Source organism: Petromyzon marinus, chromosome 71 (assembly GCF_048934315.1).
Source record: "Petromyzon marinus isolate PM22_M1 ecotype Great Lakes invasive population chromosome 71, UKy_Petmar_22M1.pri1.0, whole genome shotgun sequence".
NCBI classification, from domain to species: domain Eukaryota; kingdom Metazoa; phylum Chordata; class Hyperoartia; order Petromyzontiformes; family Petromyzontidae; genus Petromyzon; species Petromyzon marinus.
This window is the reverse complement of record NC_133737.1, coordinates 1,600,821-1,620,734: the sequence shown is the minus strand read 5'-3', so window position 1 is coordinate 1,620,734 and position 19,914 is coordinate 1,600,821. Positions and strand designations below refer to the sequence as shown.

The 19,914-nt window shown below is 48.4% G+C and overlaps 2 protein-coding genes across 2 annotated transcripts in view; one reads left to right on the top strand and one right to left on the bottom strand.

Annotated features, from left to right (window-relative positions):
* The window catches only part of LOC116957256 (uncharacterized), a 631,244-nt gene that overhangs the window by 312,817 nt on the left and 298,513 nt on the right, over positions 1-19,914 (top strand). The window lies entirely within an intron of this gene.
* Positions 609-19,519, bottom strand: LOC142906888 (uncharacterized). The gene is made up of 4 exons (XM_076055608.1): positions 19,424-19,519; positions 18,531-18,592; positions 15,535-16,428; positions 609-3,110 (listed from the first exon to the last, which is right to left on the bottom strand). The coding sequence occupies exons 1-4, from the start codon at positions 19,475-19,477 to the stop codon at positions 1,796-1,798; spliced, it is 2,325 nt and encodes a 774-aa protein (XP_075911723.1). The 5' UTR covers positions 19,478-19,519; the 3' UTR covers positions 609-1,795.

Here is a 19,914-nt window from a genome sequence, read left to right as displayed (position 1 = left end):
CCATGGAGGGCGGCCCCGGCGAGAGAGACCCCAGCCCTTCGGGTGCCCCAAAACCCCGGTATGTGTGAGTCCGTGTGTGTGTACGTCAATTTGTGTGCGTGGGTCCATGTTGTGTGTAAGTCCATGTGTGTGTCTCTTAGTCGATATGTGTGTAAATCTGTGTGCTTAGGTCCATGTGTGAGAGTCTATGTATGTGTGTGAGTTGCTGTATGTCGATTTGTGTGTAACTCCATGTGTGTGTGTCTAAAGTGGATGTCTGTGTGTGTAGGTCAATGTGTGTGTATGTCTTTTTTGCCCAGGTAACGCTGGGTGCTTACCGCTAGTACTCTTATATAAGCGCACAACTTCATCTGTGACGAACGCTGCACTTTCCGTCGTTTTCATGCAGGGGGCGGTGCAAACCTACACACCCCCTGCATAAACGATGGAGGCACAGAGACAGACGTTCAATCGCGTTGAAATCGATCTGCAGACGGCGGTCTTCTCGCACGGCCAGCTCTGTGTCGCCTCATCTCTATCCCGCGATCCGAACCAGGTGAAAGTCCACATCGAACCGAATCCCCGGCAAGGCCATCTACTTAACGACAAGATAAAATTCACACTAAATATCGTTTTCAATGAATAAGCTTTTAAAGAAGAAATACAATTATCTCATTCAAAACATAATACAATTCAAAGTTGTTTCATTTTCAAACTTCAAAACGGAGCATCGGGAGCTTGCGTGAATGCGTCATTCGTGTGCAATTTTTTTCGTGACTTTCCTGGCCCAAGGCCGTAAATGGTTGTGAGGGGCGCCACAGGTGGTCTGGCTTGCTTCAACCCTTGGTTGTGAACATCCAGACGTTAATCAGCAAGGACCATTTCTCGTCCTAATTCGACAAAATCTACGTCAACACGTAATACAAAATTCGTGTTGTAGAGAATGTACCTCCTCTACGTGTAACTTTTGAGTGGTATGCCTTGTAACTGATGAATGATCCGAGTGTGCTCTCTATTTCAAACAGAATGAGTTGCTCCAGAGGGAGATGCTACCTGAAAACGTGAAAATACCCTTTGACCTGTATCACAAGAACAATGAGTCTAACCTGAGTTATCTGTAAAGGTTACTTACAAAACACACACTTTGTCCTAACATCACTTATTCAATGTTTGACCCTTATAGACAAAATATTACATGTACGCACACAATCAGACAAGTATTAATTCTAAATTAGAGTCATTTTAACAAAATTGAATTACTGCAGTGAAATATACTGCATCAGATTACATCGTACTAACAAGATGCTATTTTTAAAAATATGCTTAACAGTGTATGTTCAACATACTATTGCGCCATTCAAAACGAGTAGGCCATTGCATGCTGGCATCTGGGTCAAAATTTATCAAATTCTAAACATTACCTACAAACTCCACAACTGAGATGCCACATCAACCATCGCCCCCTACTGACAGGCTCTTGTCCACATGCAGGCCAGTGCAGGGGCATCACCTTGTGCCACACAGGGGCAGCTGCTACTTGGGGGTGCTCTTCGAGTGTTTGAAACGAGATACGACACAAAACTCCTTATTGCCAGAGGCGATTAAGCAAGCACCATATAAATGCAATTGATAACCTAGTGAATGCTTGGGAGCTTATTGGTTTTCGCTCCTGGTTAGAGATCTACGCAACCCACAGGTCCACAAAGACTGGCCGCTCTTACCCTGCAGGTTGCACTTAGGAATTGTGTTCAACTTCATTCTTGTCATTAAAGGCCTGTGACAAAGGTGCATCTATTGGAGCGACATCGTCTCTGCCTCACACATCTACTGGGTCTTCATTTGACTTTGTATTGTCTCGGAGGAAGTCCACCCACACCTCCACTTCCACAAACTGCTGGGAGTTGCCTCGCTCTGCCTCACAGTCAGAATTCTCCTCTTGCTTCACGTTGCCTCCATCGATGTGAAGGTCCCATTTTGGAGTTGAATCTTCATCTTCACATTTGACCTTCACTTCTTCACTCTTCACCATCACTTCTTCACATTTCACCTTAACCTCTTCATATTTCACCTCGATTCCTTTAAAAGTGTCCAAGCTGGGATTTTCTTCCGGTTCTTGTTGCAGGAAGGATGGGCACATTGCGGCACTATGACTTCCACAAGCTGATTTCAGACTCCACTCCTTGTGGATCTTCTGATGCTTGTGTGTTCTCTGGTGTACATGAAGATTAGATGACTTTGCAAAGGCAATCCCACATACACTGCACTTGAAGAGTTTCTCTCCCATGTGTGTTCTCTGGTGTTCTACAAGAGTAGATGAACGTGCAAACGCCTTCCCACACACACTGCACTTGAAGGGTTTCTCTCCTGTGTGTGTTCTCTGGTGTATTTGAAGATGTGCTGAATGTGCAAATGCCTTCCCACACACACTGCACCTGCAGGGTTTATCTCCCGTGTGTGTTCTCTGGTGTTTTACAAGAGTAGATGAACGTGTAAACGCCTTCCCACACACACTGCACTTGAAGGGTTTATCTCCCATGTGTGTTCTCTGGTGTTTTACAAGAGTAGATGAAACTGAAAACGCCTTCCCACACACACTGCACTTGAAGGGTTTCTCTCCTGTGTGTGTTCTCTGATGTGTTACAAGAGTAGATAACTGTGCAAATGCCTTCTCACACACACTGCACTTGAAGGGTTTCTCTCCTGTGTGTGTTCTCTGGTGTGCTTGAAGATGTGTTGAACGTGCAAACGCCTTCCCACACACACTGCACTTGAAGGGTTTCTCTCCTGTGTGTGTTCTCTGATGTGTTACAAGAGTAGATAACTGTGCAAACGCCTTCCCACACACACTGCACTTGAAGGGTTTATCTCCCGTGTGTGTTCTCTGGTGTTTTAAAAGAGTAGATGAATGTGCAAACGCCTTCCCACACACACTGCACTTGAAGGGTTTATCTCCCGTGTGTGTTCTCTGGTGTTTTACAAGACCAGATGAATGTGCAAACGCCTTCCCACACACACTGCACTTGAAGGGTTTCTCTCCTGTGTGTGTTCTCTGATGTGTTACAAGAGTAGATGAATGTGCAAACGCCTTCCCACACACACCGCACTTGAAAGGTTTCTCTCCTGTGTGAGTTCTATGGTGCCGTGTCAAATGTGCAGGACGATCCGTGCTGTATGCACGCCGTCGCATTGTTGCCTTTTTGCACCGAGCCGCGCCGAGTGCCTTTGCTCCATCAGACAAATTCTGCAGAGGAAGTGACAGCTGCAGACTGAAAAAATTATATCCACACCATCTACACGTCAGTATCGATGCACAGAGGAATGCATACACACAGTAACACATGACTTACATGTCTATACTTATTAATATATTCATGATATAGTGAAAAAGTGTCCCAAATTTATCACATGGTCTGTTATGGCACACAATGAGAGGGCAAATGTTCATAAACATGCCTGGAAGCCCTAGTATCTTCAAAATGAATGTTCACCCAAAACTCCGAGCACACAATTTCGGCTGTCTGGCTTCAAAAGGAATATTTATTAAAGCTAAATTCAGCTGACATAGCAAAGGGTGTGGAAAATAATACTATTTGTATTATGCAGAAATGCATAAATTAATGTTCAATCGCAACTTAGAGGTGTGAAGCCAGGCACAGATGTCCTTGAATGCTGGGATGAACAGTTCCGACTTCAGCTGCACATGTGCTGTGATAACTTCCTGACTCCATTCTTACAAAGAGTTGCAGAGAAAAACTCAAATAAACTACTGTTTTGATATAACATCCGTGCTCAATATAGTTAATAGACTTTACTGCTAATACAAACTTAACCCTGTCACACACTCAAGAGGTGGAGCCAGGATTTTCAGGTAGGGGGGGGGGCAACCCCTCCAGCAAAATGATAGTTGTAAGTAAGTAAGGAGTTGTTAGTAAGGAGTTGTTAGTAAGTAAGGAGTTGTTAGTGAGTTGCTAGTAAGGAGTTGTTAGTAAGGCGTTGTTAGTAAGGAGTTATTAGTAAGGAGTTGTTATTAAGTAAGGAGTTGTAAGTAAGGAGTTGTTAGTAAGGCGTTGTTAGTAAGGAGTTGTTCATAAGGAGTTGTTAGTAAGTAAGGCATTGTTATTAAGGAGTTGTTAGTAAGTATGGACTTGTCCCTTGCTTTTTATTCGACGCGTGTGATCGGCATCGCGCTCGCTGAAGGTGTTTGCCATCAGGGAAGTCGTGTACTGTATACGCAACTGCGCACAATTCTGTGAGTCCCTTGTAACTGCTTTGCCGTTACTTATTGCCAATTATGGACTCGGACTGTTGTCGTCTCATAGAGTCCCTGGCACGTAATAATATGCCACACGGTGGCAGTGGGGGTCGCAAAATGCTGATTTATCTATATATATAAAAGGGAAATGTGTGGATATGTGTGTCTGTTTGAAATGTTTAGCATACTTCCCAACATGCTACACACTTGAAATTTGGCATGTGGGTAGGTTCCATACTGTACACAATGAAAAAAAGTATAAAAAATGTACTTTTGTATTTTGTATGACCATGAAGTTTGTGGCGTTAACCCGCAACACACCTGAGTTAAGCGCTCTGCAATGCTTAGAGCTGTTAACAGCGTGCCGGGAGATTTTAGGTGGCGCTTTGCTCCTGGCCGATGAAGCCATTGGTTTCTCGGAGTTTCAATACATATCCGCGCGAAGAACGGGTACAACAGCTATATTAAATATGAAGCAGAACATTACATCTGTTCGTTTGCGTGAAGCAGCAAAACCTCTCCAACGCTGAGCTCTGGCGTCATGAAATTTTCACAGCTTATGCTGTCTGGAATTTCTAAGTGAACCCGACTATTTTAAGCTCGCCACGTCATTCCCTTCTGGAGTGGCCAAAATCGAACTTGCGTAGAAGTGGGAAAAGGTTGAATTTCCTTGAGTGAAACATCCGAATTAGGTAACTTGCTTTGTTTCAGCTTTTTTCTTTCTTGCAAGCATCAACATTTTTAAGGGTTTTTCAGTGAAAAATGAGGGAATATGAAATTTATCCAAGACAAGAATCCAATTCCCGGGCGAAGCCGGGTAGTGAAGCTAGTTACTATTAAACCCCAATGATCCGTTCGAAATTAGGGTTTTCGATCGGACCGTTGGGGGGGCATGTGCCACCCCACCCCCACTGGCTCCACCACTGTCACGCACTGGCATGGTTCACAGGTGGTGGTGTGTCCAGACCCACGCCTGGCCACCTTCACCTGCTCAGAATTCATGCTTCCTCACTCCACCAAGTAGAGTGAACACCGCCACGTGCCCAGAGTGAACACCGCCACGCGCCCAGAGTGAACACCATCACGCGTCTAGAGTGAACACCGTCACGCGTCCAGAGTGAACACCGCCACGAGCCCAGAGTGAACACCGCCACGCGCCCAGAGTGAACACTGCCACGAGCCCAGAGTGAACACCGCCACGCGTCCAGAGTGAACACCGCCACGCGCCCAGAGTGAACACCGCCACACATCTAGGGTGAACACCGTCACGCGTCTAGAGTGAACACCGCCACGCGCCCAGAGTGAACACCGCCACGAGCCCAGAGTGAACACCGCCACGCGTCCAGAGTGAACACCACAAGGCACCCAGAGTGAACACCACCACGCGTATAGAGTGAACACCGCCGCACGCCCAGAGTAAACACCGCCACGCGTCTAGAGATGAACACCACCACAAGTTCAGAGTGACCACCGCCACGCGTCTAGAGTGAACACCGCCACGCTGTTGACGAGCCTCACCTTGTGTTGTGGGCAGGTCGTTTCTGAAAACAAAAGCGGTACAGCAGCTCAAGCGGGCTTGGCCTGGTAAAAAATAATGAAATAAAAACTGCGTGAATATTTAAAAGTAAAACAAAGTGACAAAGTGGCGAGCCGAGTGAAGACAAATTAAACTTAAGTGAGAGAATTGAAGCAAATGCGATCAGGCGAGGGCAGGAGGCAAGGCCCCGCGTGGCTAGGCCCCGTGCTGTAAAGTTCCAACCTGGACATCGCTTCCATGCTCGCTGCTACTCAATTGACATCCCTACGAGAGAGAGAGCGATACTCTACCCCGGTAAACAACAACCACCACCACAACCACCACCACCACAACCACCACCACTACAACCACCACACCCACCACCATAACCACCACAACAACCACCACAACAACCACCACAACAACCACCACAAAACCACTACCACAACCACCACTACAACCACCCACCCACCACCACCACAACCACCACCACATCCACAACCACCACCACATCCACAACCACCACCACAAGCACCACCACAACAACCGCGATGATAATTTCTCACCTCAGATTTCAGTGCACGGCGGAGCAGCAGCTTCCTGTTATCTCGTGACGTCACGCGGCAGCAAGAGGTGACATGACGTCACTTGAACAGAAAACAGCAGCGACCCAGGCAGAGATGACGTCACGCTCAAGGGAGCCTTGGACAGGGTGGGGTGAATACCTTGGTGACATGACGTCACTAGCGAGGTACACCTCTCCCAGGCGTTTCACGCCGATGAGGTAATGCTGAGTGGTGACGTCACAGATCGGGGTTGGAGTTTAAGTTTAGATTCATTTTCCATTGCTCCCTCACTTGATCAGAGGCCCCTTGGGTGTGTGAGCTCAGCAACAACGTGGACATTATTGTGTACACACTGTGTGTGTGTTTGTACACTGTGTGTGTATACTGTGTGTGTGTACACTGTGTGTGTGTGTACACTGAGTGTACACGCTGTGTGTTTGTACACTGTGTGTGTGTACAGTGTGTGTGTACACTGTGTCTGTGTGTACACTGTGTCTGTGTGTACACTGTGTATGTGTGCACACTGTGTGTGTGTACACTGTGTGTGTACACTGTGTGTGTGTGCACACTGTGTGTGTGTGTACACTGTGTGTGTGTGTGTACACTGTGTGTGTGTGTGTGTGTACACTGTGTGTGTGTACACTGTGTGTGTGCACACTGTGTGTGTGCACACTGTGTATGTGTACACTGTGTGTGTGTACACTGTGTGTGTACACTTTGTGTGAGGGGGGGCCAAGCCTCCACGCAGATTGAGGCGAGCCAAGTGGTGGCGCATTCTTTTTTTACTTAAAACTTTCGTGACTGCAGGAATTAATATTCTTGCTTCTTTCAGAAAAGTCTGGTAAATTAAAAAACATGTTACTCAAAAGAAAATAATGAAATGAAATGGCAATTTAAATAATAAAATTAACCACATTTTTTCTTTATTTTTGGTTTCTATTTACATGACTTTAATCAGAAAGGGTTTTAATCAGAAAGGATTTCATTCGCCATGAAAGTTCGCACGAAGAATTTACATTCAACATATAGGAATCTTAAATCTTAAATAAGTGGTATACAAGTCTAACTATACTAAAGGTAAAAAGTCAAACTAACACTAAGGGGCTAAAAGTATGTAAAATATTGAATAAATATTTAATATAAAGTAGCTGTAAGATACAATCTAAAAATAAAAAAATACAAATATGGTAACATAGTGTAAGTATGGCAAGGTGTCATTTTTTAGATAAAATGTTCAAGTCAGTGTAAGCCCTTGGCATTGTTGAAGAGGCCAGCAGCGGATGGGAAGAAACTGTTTTTGTGGCGTGAGGTTTTGGTCCTGATGGACCGCAGCCTTCTGCCGGGGGGGAGTAGCTGGAACAGAGAGTGTCCAGGGTGGGAGGAATCGGCCACAAATCTTCCTCGCTCGCCTCATGCTCCTCGAGGTGTGCAGGTCCTCGAGGGTTGGTAGATTGTGTGGTGCCACCGCAGCGGAGCAGCTCGGTCGCCGTTACCCCCTCCATGTGCCCCCCCCCCCCCCACGAACGCATGCCCCACTAAACACTCGCATGCACCCCCATAGGGTCTCAAGGAAGGATCACCAGGTAGGATGGATTTTCACTCGAGGACTCCACTAGCAGGGACGTTCCACGGTTTCCCCGGACCAGGAAATTGGCTGAGCCCCCCAGACTGGATTACATGGCGGCCCCCCCAAAAAGGGGGGCGTAGAGCTTTACAGGCCGGCCGCATTGAAGCATTCACAACACGGGGGGGGTGGGGGGGGTGGGACCTTCAGCCAGTACCCAGCGTAAGGGTAAACAGTGGGGTGGGAGGGAAAAGCCCCGAGGCAGATAAGAAGTTGACTTAAGTGGGAGGGGCCAAGGGGATTATCGGTGAGTCACCGGCGAGGAACGCAGGCACAGAGACAATGGGAAGGAGGGGGGGGGGGATGACGCGACCCCCCCCCCCCCCCCACCAACGGCCAGAGCGCTCAAAACGGCCGGAAAAGAGGATTTGATTGGATGCTCAGGATGACGTCATGTGACCGGGGGTTAACGGGCTTTGGGGACATAATGGGGGAGGAGGGAGAATTGGGTCAGAGTCCTTCTGGAGCGACGGGAGTGTGGATGATATGCTGCAGTCTGCTCTTGTCCTTGGCAGTGGCAGCAGCGTACCAGACGGTTATGGAGGAGGTGAAAATGGATTCAATGATTGCTGTATAGAAGTGCACCATCATTGTCTTTGGCAGGTTGAATTTATTCAGCTGCCGTTGGAAGTACATCCTCTGTTGAGCTCTCTTGGTGAAAGGGCTGATGTTCACTTCCCATTTGAGGTCCCGGTAGAGAATAGTGCCCAGGAAACGGAAGAACTCTACAGTTTTGACTGGGAAGTCGCACAGGGTGATGGGGGTAAGTGGGGCTGTATTTTTCCTGAAGTCCACAACCATCTCAACTGTCTTTAGAGCATTTAGCTCTAAGTTGTTCTGGATACACCAGGTCACCAGGTTGTCAGCTTCCCACCCATAGTCAGACTCATCCCCACCAGAGATCAGCCCAATGAGGGTGGTGTCATCCGCAAACTTCAAGAGTTTGACGGACAGATGATTGGAGGTGCAGCTGTTGGTGTACAGGGAGAAGAGCAGTGGGGAAAGGACGCAGCCCTGAGGAGTTCCGGTGCTGATGTACCTGGAGTCAGAGACTTGTGTTCCCAGCTTAATGTACTGCTTCCTGTCAGACAGGAAGTCTGTGATCCACCTGCAGGTGGAGTCGGGCACGTTCAGCTGGAAGAGCTCGTCCTGAAGCAGGGCAGGGATGATGGTGTTGAAGGCAGAGCTGAAGTCCACAAACAGGATCCTGGTGTAGGATGCTCGGGAGTCCAGATGCTGTAGGGTGACGTGGAGGGCCATGTTAACTGCGTCGTCCACAGACCTGTGTAGGCATACTGAAGGGGGTCCAGGAGAGGGTCTGTGATGGCTTTGAGGTGTGCCAGGACCAGGCGCTCAAAAGACTTCATTACCACAGAGGTAAGGGCGCCCGGTCTATAATCATTTAGTCCTGTTTGCCTTAGCTTTTTGGGCACAGGGATGATGGTGGAGGACTTGAGACAGGCTGGTACATGGCATGTCTCCAGGGAGGTGTTAAAGATGTTGGTAAACACCGGAGACAGCTGGTCAGCGCAGTGCCTGAGGGTGGCTGGAGAGACAGAGTCCGGCCCAGCTGCTTTGCGTGGGTTCTGCCTCTTGAAAAGTCTATTAACTTCTCCCTCCGGAAAGGAGAGAGTTGTCTCTGTAGTAGGGGTGGGGAATGGGGCCTCTTGGGTGGGAAGGGATAGTTCAGGACAGTCCAATTGTCTTTCAAATCTGCAGTAGAACTCGTTCAGGTCGTTGGCCAGGCGGGAGTCGTTAGTCGTGTGGGGGGCTCTGGGCTTGTAGTTGGTGATCTGCCTGAGCGGTCTCCAGAGAGAAGCAGAGTCGTTAGCAGAGAACTGGTGTTTTAGTCTCTCTGAGTACAGTCGTTTAGCCTCTCTCACCGCCTTGCTAAACCTGTTCTTCGTCTCCTTGAATCTGTCTCTATCACCACTCCTAAACGCTTCCTCCTTCTCCAACCTCAACCTTCTGAGCTTTGCTGAGAACCAGGGCTTGTTGTTGTTGAAGTTCACGCTGGTACGTGTTGGAATATAGCAGTCCTCACAGAAGCTGATGTACGACGTCACAGCCTCTGTGAGTTCATCCAGTCTCTTGATAGCAGTCGTGAACTTATCCCAGTTAGTACAGTCCAAGCACGCCTGCAAATCCTCCACAGCCTCACTGGTCCACTGTTTAGATGTCCTCACAGCAGGTTTACAGAGCTATAGTTTCTGCCTGTATGCAGGAATCAGGTGGACCATGGCATGGTCAGAGTGTCCCAGTGCTGCTCGGGGGACGGCGTGGTAGGCTCTACTGACTGTAGTGTAGCAGTGATCCAGAGTGTTCCCTTCTCTGGTAGGGCATTTAATGAATTGTATGTATTTGTGGAGTTCGTGGCTGAGATTACCTTTGTTAAAGTCGCCAAGTACGATAACCAGCGAATCTGGATTTGCTCGCTCCACACTCAGAATCTGGTTGGTGAGCATGCGATGGGCCTCTTTAACCTGAGGACCCGGCGGCAAGTAAACTCCGACCAAAATGAGCGACGCGAACTCGCGAGGCAAGTAGAAAGGTTTACAGTTTATGAAAAATAATTCAAGGAGCGGAGAACAATGTTGCAGAATCACTGTGACATCTACACACCAGCCACTGTTAATGTAAAAACAAATACCACCGCCTTTCAGATTGCCGATGAGTCACGATCCAATCTTACAAGATAGACTCCTGCCAGTTGTAACGCAGTGTCCGGAATCAAATCACACAGCCATGTCTCTGTGAAGCACAAGACAGAAGATGAAAGAAAGTCTCTGTTTTTCACCATCAGTAGCTGAAGTTCGTCCATATTGTTGCACAGTGAACGTACGTTGGAGAGGAAAAAGTTCGGAAGCAACGTTCGGATCCCGCGTCTGCATAGCCGTACAAGAGCCCCCGACCATTTACCTCTTGGGCGGCGTTTCGCTGCTTGAGCAAAGCCTAGCGCGGCTATGACTAGAAATCCCACATTTTCTGCCGCTGGAAGCAGAAAGTTGGGAAATAAATCCACAGGAGTTGTTTCCCTGATGTTAAAAGTTTGTCTCTTGTTAGGGAACTCCGAAAATCTTGGCAAAACACTGAATTAACAGACAAGACAAAACAGGGCGCACTGACCGGCTGAGGCTACCATCATCGGCGCCATCTTCTCACCATCACGGGTGTGCTGAACAGCAGGCCTCTCTCACCGGCACGATTGTGCTGAACAGCAGGCCCCTCTCACCAGCACAGGTGTGCTAAACAGCAGTCCCCTCTCACCAGCACGGGTGTGCTGAACAGCAGGCCTCTCTCACCAGCACAGGTGTGCTGAACAGCAAGCCTCTCTCACCAGCACGGGTGTGCTGAACAGCAGGCCCCTCTCACCAGCACAGGTGTGCTGAACAGCAGGCCCCTCTCACTAGCACAGGTGTGCTGAACAGCAAGCCTCTCTCACCAACACAGGTGTGCGGAACAGCAGGCCCCTCTCACCAGCACGGGTGTGCTGAGCAGCAGGCCCCTCTCACCAGCACAGGTGTGCTGAACAGCAGGCCTCTCACCAGCGCGGGTATGCTGAACAGGAGGCCCCTCTCACCAGCTCGGGTGTGCTGAACAGCAGGCCCCTATCACCAGCACGGGTAATCAAGCAAAACAAGACAAAACCAGACAAAACAGGGCGCACCAACCGGCCGAGGCTGCCATCATCGGCGCCAACTGAAAGAACCAAGAATATGGTAGCACATTCTATATTTATTGGAGAGGTTCAAGGTTCAAATCCGACAGACACACCTGGCTACCCCAGTAACATTCACAAAAATATGCGCAGTCTGCTTAACGGCAGATGTAAACCATAGCGTTGTGTCATTCACAGCGCACAGGTCATTGCATGTTGGTGTCACGGTCAAAATTGTGGAAATTCCAAACATTATTCAGAAACTACACAAGGGAGATAGCGCGTCAATGATCGCCCCCTACCAACAGACTCATGTCCACGTGCAGGCCGGTGTAGGGCCACCTTGTACCACACAGGGGCAGCTGCCACTTGGCGGGGGGGGGGGGGTCCTTCGATTGTTTGAGATGAAATTCGATACGAAACACCGAGTTGCCGAGGCAATTAGGCAAGCGATTTATGAGTGCAAATATGATGTTGGTAACGTAGTGAATGCTTGGGAGCTGCATTGTCTCTCGCTCCTGCTGACAGATGTACCCAGCCCACAGCTCCACAGATACCTGCCGCTCCTCCTGTGCAGGTTCGGCTATGTACGGTGCGAAATAAGTTACAGATACACACAGAGACTCACACAGAGACCCACAGATTAGCACGGTTGGCTACATACGGTGCAAAATAAGGTCCACGTACACACAAGAGACTCGGAGCAAGTTTGAGTCGCGTGCTACTGACAGTAGTTGAATACGGTTGGAAAGACGCTGATAGAGACACACACAGAGACTGACAAGAGAGAGGTGGACAGACACAGACAAGAGGAAGACAGAAAGAAAGATACAGAGACGACAGAGACACAGTCGGAGAGAGAGGGACACAGAGGAGAACAGAGACACAGATGGACAGAGAGATGTTGAATCGAACACACTTAACTCGCTCCATTGAAAGAGATTCCTTGATCTTTGCCCATCCCCGGAAGTCGTTCTTGTTTCATTGTGTGTGGTGTGTACGTGTAAGCAATGTGGGATATCGATGTACACGGATATGAACAAGATCAGCAGACAAGACGTCTTTCATACTCTTTGGTTCTTTCAGTAAAGTGACGTAGGTCGAAAAAATTAAATTATAAAAAATAAATCGCGACGTTTCGATCGCAACACGAGCGGTCGTCCTCAGACGAAAACATCCAGACATTGTCGCGGCAGAAGTCACGTGAGCTACGGCACGTGACAAAGATAAGGTGACCCCCCCCCACTCCGTGTGGCTCGCCCCGCTCAGCTGAGCATTGTTTTAATGCGGTGGGCTCACGCGAAATTTATTTCTCTAAAAAGAAGGTACTTTGAAAACGCACTGGCTATTCTCTTTTATATAAGCGTTGTGTCCTTAACTAACCACACGGAGACGTCTGGTTGAGGCAACGCGTTTATTATAACTCTTTCGAACTCGGCTCTTCACACTACTGTAACACGAAGGGGTACGGCCCCTTCCACCCGATAGCCTCCGGGAGTGACAGCCTCCCTTCTATGGCAGCCTGCACACTCCGGGCTCTGCTACCCACAGGTCCCTTAGCCCGGCGTTAAAGGAAGACTGGACGACCCGTCCCAGACAGGGTACGGGAGCTCACCTCTGGTCCGCTACAACCCGGCTCTAACAAGAGCCTCGGTTGAGGGTCCCTGGGTGCTGGTCCAGTCTTCAGGTCTTCGGATGTCTTCAGGCTTGAGTTGGTGAACACTGCCCGGCCAGTCCAGGGGGCCGGGCTTTTAACCCCAGGTCGGGGTCACCCCTCCCCTCCTGAACCCCCCCCCCTCCCAGAACCTTCTGGAAGGTCTTATCTTAAGGGGCCTTAGGGACGGGTGGAGGGTCAGGTGTGGTAGTCTCCGGTCACGGGGAGGGGGGGCAGGGGTTTACTTTCATCGACCCCTACGCACCTCGCTCTCTCGGCTGCCCCCTGTTGACCCGTGAACGTGGTGGCAGGTCAGCTTACAGCGCCTTGTTGTGGCGCTTACGCACAACTTCGTGACTAACGCTGCACATTCCGTCATATTCATGCAGGGGGCGCTGCAGACCTACGCGTCCCCTGCATGAACGACGGAGGCGCAGGGACAGACGTTCGATCGCGTTGTAATCGATCTGCGGACGGCGGTCTTCTCGCACGGCCAGCTCTGTGTCGCCTCATCTGGATCCCGCGATCCCAACCAGGTGAAAGTCCGCATCGAACCAAACCCCCGGCAAGGCCATCTACTTAATGACGAGAGAAAATTCACACGAAATAAGTCTTCCAGATGTAAAATGAGATAAGCTTTTAATGAATACAATTATCTAATTAAAAAATAATAATTAATGACGAGAGAAAATTCATACCAAATGTCGTTTTCAAATAAGTGTTCCAGATGTAAAATGAGATAAGCTTTTAATGAAGAAATACAATTATCGAATTCAAAGCATAATCAAATTAAAACTGTTTCATTTTAAAACTTCAAAACGGAGCATCAGGTGCTTGCGTGGAGGCGTCGTTCGTGTGCAGTTTTCTTTGTGACTTTCTTGGCCCCAGGCCGTAAATGGTTGTGAGGGGCGGCGCAGGCGGTCAGGCTTGCTTCAACCCTTGGTTGTGAACATCCAGACGTTAATCAGCAAGGAGCATTTCTAGACCTAGTTAGACAAAATCTACGTCAACACGTAATACTAAATTATAATTCGTGTTGTAGAGAATGTATCTCCTCTACGTGTAACTGATTAATAATTCGAGTGTGCTCCCTATTTCAAAGACAATGACTAGCTCCAGAGGGAGAAGCTTCCTGAAAACACAAAAATACCCTTTGACCTTCATCACAAGAACAATGAGTCTCACCTGAGTTATCTGTACAGGTTACTTCCAAAACACACAATTTGTCCTAACATCACTTATTCAATGTTTCACCCTTAAAGACAAAATGTTACATATACGCACACAATCAGACAAGTATTCATTCTAAACTGACAGGCATATTAACAAAATTGAATTACTGCAGTTAAATATACTGCATCAGGTTACATCGTACTAACAAGAAGCTATTTTAAAACATACGTACCGTCTGCTTAACAGTGTATGTACAACATACTATTGTGTCATTAAAAACGAGTAGGCCATTGCATGCTGGCGTCTGGGTCAAAATTGAGCAAATTCTAAACATTACCTACTAACTACACAACTGAGATGACACATCAACCAGCGCCCCATACTGACAGGCTCTTGTCCACATGCAGGCCGGTGCAGGGCCACCACCTTGTGCCACACAGGGGCAGCTGCTACTTGGGGGTGCTCTTCGAGTGTTTGAGATGAGAAACGATACAAAACTCCGAATTGCCAGAGGTGATTAAGCAAACACCATATAATTGCAATTATAACATAGTCAACGCTTGGGAGCTTCTTGGCTCTCGCTCCTGGTTAGAGATCTACCCAACCCACAGGTCCACAAAGACTGGCTGCTCTTACCCTGCAGGTTGAAACTCGCAATTGAGTGTTCAACTTTATTCTTGTCATTAAAGGTCTGTGCCAAAGGTGCATCTATTGGAGCGACATTGTCTCAAGCTTACACATCTACCGGGTCTCCATTTGACTTTGTATTGTCTAGGAAGTCCACCCACACCTCCACTTCCACAAACTGCTGGGAGTTGCCTCGCTCTGCCTCGCCGTCAGAATTCTCCTCCTGCTTCACGTTGCCTCCATCGATGTGAAGGTCCGATTTTGGAGTTGAATCTTCATCTTCACATTTTACACTCACTTCTTCGCTCTTCACCATCACTTCTTCACATTTCACCTTCACCTCTTCATATTTCACCTCGATACCTTTAAAAGTGTCCAAGCTGGGATTTTCTTCCGGTTCTTGTTTCATGAGGGATAGGCTCATTGCGGCACTTTGACTTTCACAAGCTGATTTCAGACTCCACTCCTTGTGGATCTTCAGATGCTTTTGAGTTCTCTGGTGTATTTGAAGATGTGTTGAACGTGCAAACGCTTTCCCACACACACTGCACTTGAAGGGTTTCTCTCCTGTGTGAGTTCTCTGGTGTGTTACAAGAGCAGATGACTGTGCACACGCCTTCCCACACACACTGCACTTGAAGGGTTTCTCTCCTGTGTGTGTTCTCTGGTGTTTTACAAGAGTAGATGAAAGTGCAAACGCCTTCCCACACACACTGCACTTGAAGGGTTTATCTCCCGTGTGTGTTCTCTGGTGTTTTTTAAGAGCAGATGAATCTGAAAATGCCATCCCACACACAATGCACTTGAAGGGTTTCTCTCCTGTGTGTGTTCTCTGGTGTGTTACAAGAGCAGATGAATGTGCAAAGGCCTTCCCACACACACTGCACTTGAAGGGTTTCTCTCCTGTGTGTGTTCTCTGGTGTGTTACAAGTGTAAATGAAAGTGCAAACGCCTTCCCACACACACTGCACTTGAAGGGTTTCTCTCCTGTGTGTGTTCTCTGGTGTGTTACAAGTGTAAATGAAAGTGCAAACGCCTTACCACACACACTGCACTTGAAGGGTTTCTCTCCTGTGTGTGTTCTCTGGTGTCTTTGAAGATGTGGTGACTGTGCAAACCCCTTCCCACACACACTGCATTTGAAGGGTTTCTCTCCCGTGTGTGTTCTCTGGTGTATTACAAGAGTAGATGAATGTATAAACACCATCCCACACACACTGCAGTTGAAGGGGTTCTCTCCTGTGTGAGTTCTCTGGTGCTGTGTCAAATGTGCAGAACGATCCGTGCTGTTCGCACGCCGGTCGCATTGTTGCCTTTTTGCACCGAGCCGCGCCGAGTGCCTTTGCTCCATCAGACAAATTCTGCAGAGGAAGTGACAGCTGCAGACAGAAAAAAATAATATCCACACCATCTACACGTCAGTATCGATGCACAGAGAAATGCATATATACACAATAACACGACTTACATGTCTATACTTATTCATATATGCATGATATAGTGGAAACGTGTCCCAAATTCATCACACGGGCTGTTATGGCACACAATGAGAGGGCAAATGTCATAAACGTGCCTGGAAGCCCTCGTATCTTCAAAATGAATGTTAATCCAAAACTCCGAGCACACAATTTCAGCTGTCTGGCTTCAAAAGGAATATTTATGAAAGCTAAATTCAGCTGACATAGCAAAGGGTGTGGAAAATAATACTATTTGTGCTATGCAGAAATGCATAAATAAATGTTCAATCGCAACTTAGAGGTGTGAAGCCAGGCACAGATGTCCTTGAATGCTGGGATGAACAGTTCCAACTTCAGCTGCACGTGTGCTGTGATAACTTCCCGACTCCATTCTTACAATGAGTTCCAGAGGAAAATAAAAATAAACTACCGTTTTGATATAACCTTCGTGCACAATAGAGTTAATAGACTTTACTGCAAATACAAACTTGACACTGTCACACACTCAGAGGTGGAGCCAGGATTTTCAGGCAGGGAGGGGTAACCCCTCCAGCAATTAAAAATGATAGGAGTTGTTAGTAAGTAGGGAGTTGTTAGTAAGGAGTTGTTAGTAAGTAAGGAGTTGCTAGTAAGGAGTTGTTATTAAGTAAGGAGTTGTTAGTAAGGAGTTATTAGTAAGGAGTTGTTAGTAAGGAGTTGTTATTAAGGAGTTGTTGGTAAGGAGTTGTTGGTAAGGAGTTGTTACTAAGGACTTGTCCTATGCTTTTTATTGGACGCGGATGATTGGCATCGCGCTCGCTGAAGGTGTTTGCCATCAGGGAAGTCGTGTACTATATAGGCAACTGCGCACAATTCTGAGTCGCTTGTAACTGCTTTGCCGTTACTTATTGCCAATTATGGCCTCGGACTGTTGTCCTCTCATAGAGTCCCTGGCACGTAATAATATGCCACATGGTGGCAGTGGCGGTCGCAAAATTCTGATTTATCTATATTTATAAAATGGAAATTTGTGAATTTGTGTCTGTTTGAAATGTGCAGCATACTTCCCAACATGCTACACACTTGAAATTTGGCATGTCGGTAGCTTCCAGACAGGACACAATGCAAAAAGTATTAAAATATACTTTTGTATTTGGGGGGGGGGGGGGTGGGGGAAATGACCATGGAGTGTGTGGCATCAACCTGCAACAAAGATAAGGGAATATGAAATTTGAAATTTATCCAAGACAAGAATCCAAGTTCCGGGCGATGTCGGGTAGTGAAGCTAGTTATTAATAAACCCCAACGGTCCGATCGAAATTAGGGATTTCGATCGGACCGTTGGAGGGGCACGTGCCACCCCACCCCCACTGGCTCCACCACTGTCACACACTGGCATAGTTCACAGTTGGTGGTGTGTCCAGACCCACGCCTGGCCACCTTCACCTGCTCAGAATTCATGCTTCCTCACTCCACCAAGTAGAGTGAACACCGCCACGTGCCCAGAGTGAACACCGCCACTCGTCCAGAGTGAACACCGCCACGCGTCCAGAGTGAACACCGCCACGTGCCCAGAGTGAACACCGCCACGCGTCTAGAGTGAACACCGCCACGCGCCCAGAGTGAACACCGCCACGCGCCCAAAGTGAACACCGCCACGCGCCCAGAGTGAACACCGCAAGGCACCCAGAGTGAACACCACCACGCGTCTAGAGTGAACACCGCCACGCGTTTAGAGTGAACACCGCCACGCGTCCAGAGTGAACACCACCACGCGTCTAGAGTGAACACCGCCACGCGCCCAGAGTGAACACCGCCGCGCGCCCAGAGTGAACACCGCCACGCGTCTAGAGTGAACACCGCCACATGCCCAGAGTGAACACCGTCACGCGTCTAGAGTGAACACCGCCATGCGCCCAGAGTGAACACCGCCACGCGCCCAGAGTGAACACCGCCGCTGGCCCAGAGTGAACACCGCCACGCGCCCAGAGTGAACACCGCCACGCGTCTAGAGTGAACACCGCCACGCTGTTGATGAGCCTCACCTTGTGTTGTGGGCAGGTCGCTTTTGAAAACAAAAGCGGTAAAGCAGCCAAGCGGGCTTGGCCTGGTAAAAAATAATGAAATTAAAACTGCGTGAATATTTAAAAATAAAACAAAGTGACAAAGTGGCGAGCCGAGTGAAGACAAATTAAACTTAAGTGAGAGAATTGAAGCAAACGCGTTCAGGCGAGGGCAGGAGGCAACGCCCCGCGTGGCTAGGCCCCGTGCTGTAAAATTCCAACCTGGACATCGCTTCCATGCTCCCTGCTACTCAATTGACATCCATATGAGAGAGAGACCGAGACTCTACCCCGGTAAACAACAACCACCACCACCACCACAACCACCACAACCACCACACCCACCACCACAAACACCACCACACCCATCACCACAACCACAACCACCACCACAAGCACCACCACAACCACCACCACCACATCCACCACCACAACAACCATCACAACAAACAACCAACACAACAACCACCACAACCACCACTACAACCACCACAACAACCACCACAACCACCACAACAACCACCACCACAACCACCACCATAACAACAACCACCACAACAACCACCACCACAACAACCACAACAACTACCACCACAACAACCACAAGCACCACCACGACCACCACAACCACCACCACTACAACAACCACCACAAACACCACCACAACAACCACCCTCACAACAACCACCACCACCACAACAACCACCACAACAACCACCACCACCACAACAACCACAACTACCACCACAACCACCACCACAACCACCACCACAACCACCACCACAACCACCACCACAACAACCACCACAACAACAACCACCACAACCACCACCACAACCATCACAACCATCACAACCGCGATGAGAATTTCTCACCTCAGATTTCAGTGCACGGCGGAGCAGCAGCTTCCTGTTATCTCGTGACGTCATGCGGCAGCAGGATGTGACATGACGTCACTTGAACAGAAAACAGCAGCGACCCAGGCAGAGATGACGTCACGCTCAAGGGAGCCTTGGACAGGGTGGGGTGAATACCTTAGTGACATGACGTCACTACCGAGGTACACCTCCCCCTGGCGTTTCACGCCGATGAGGTAATGCTGAGTGGTGACGTCACAGAGCGGGGTTGGAGTTTAAGTTTAGATTCATTTTCCATTGCTCCCTCACTTGATCAGAGGCCCCTTGGGTGTGTGAGCTCAGCAACAACGTGGACATTATTGTGTACACACTGTGTGTGTTTGTACACTGTGTGTGTGTACACTGTGTGTGTGTGTACACTGTGTGTGTGTACACTGTGTGTTTGTACACTGTGTGTGTACACTGTGTGTGTGTGTACACTTTGTGTGTGTACACACTGTGTGTGTGTA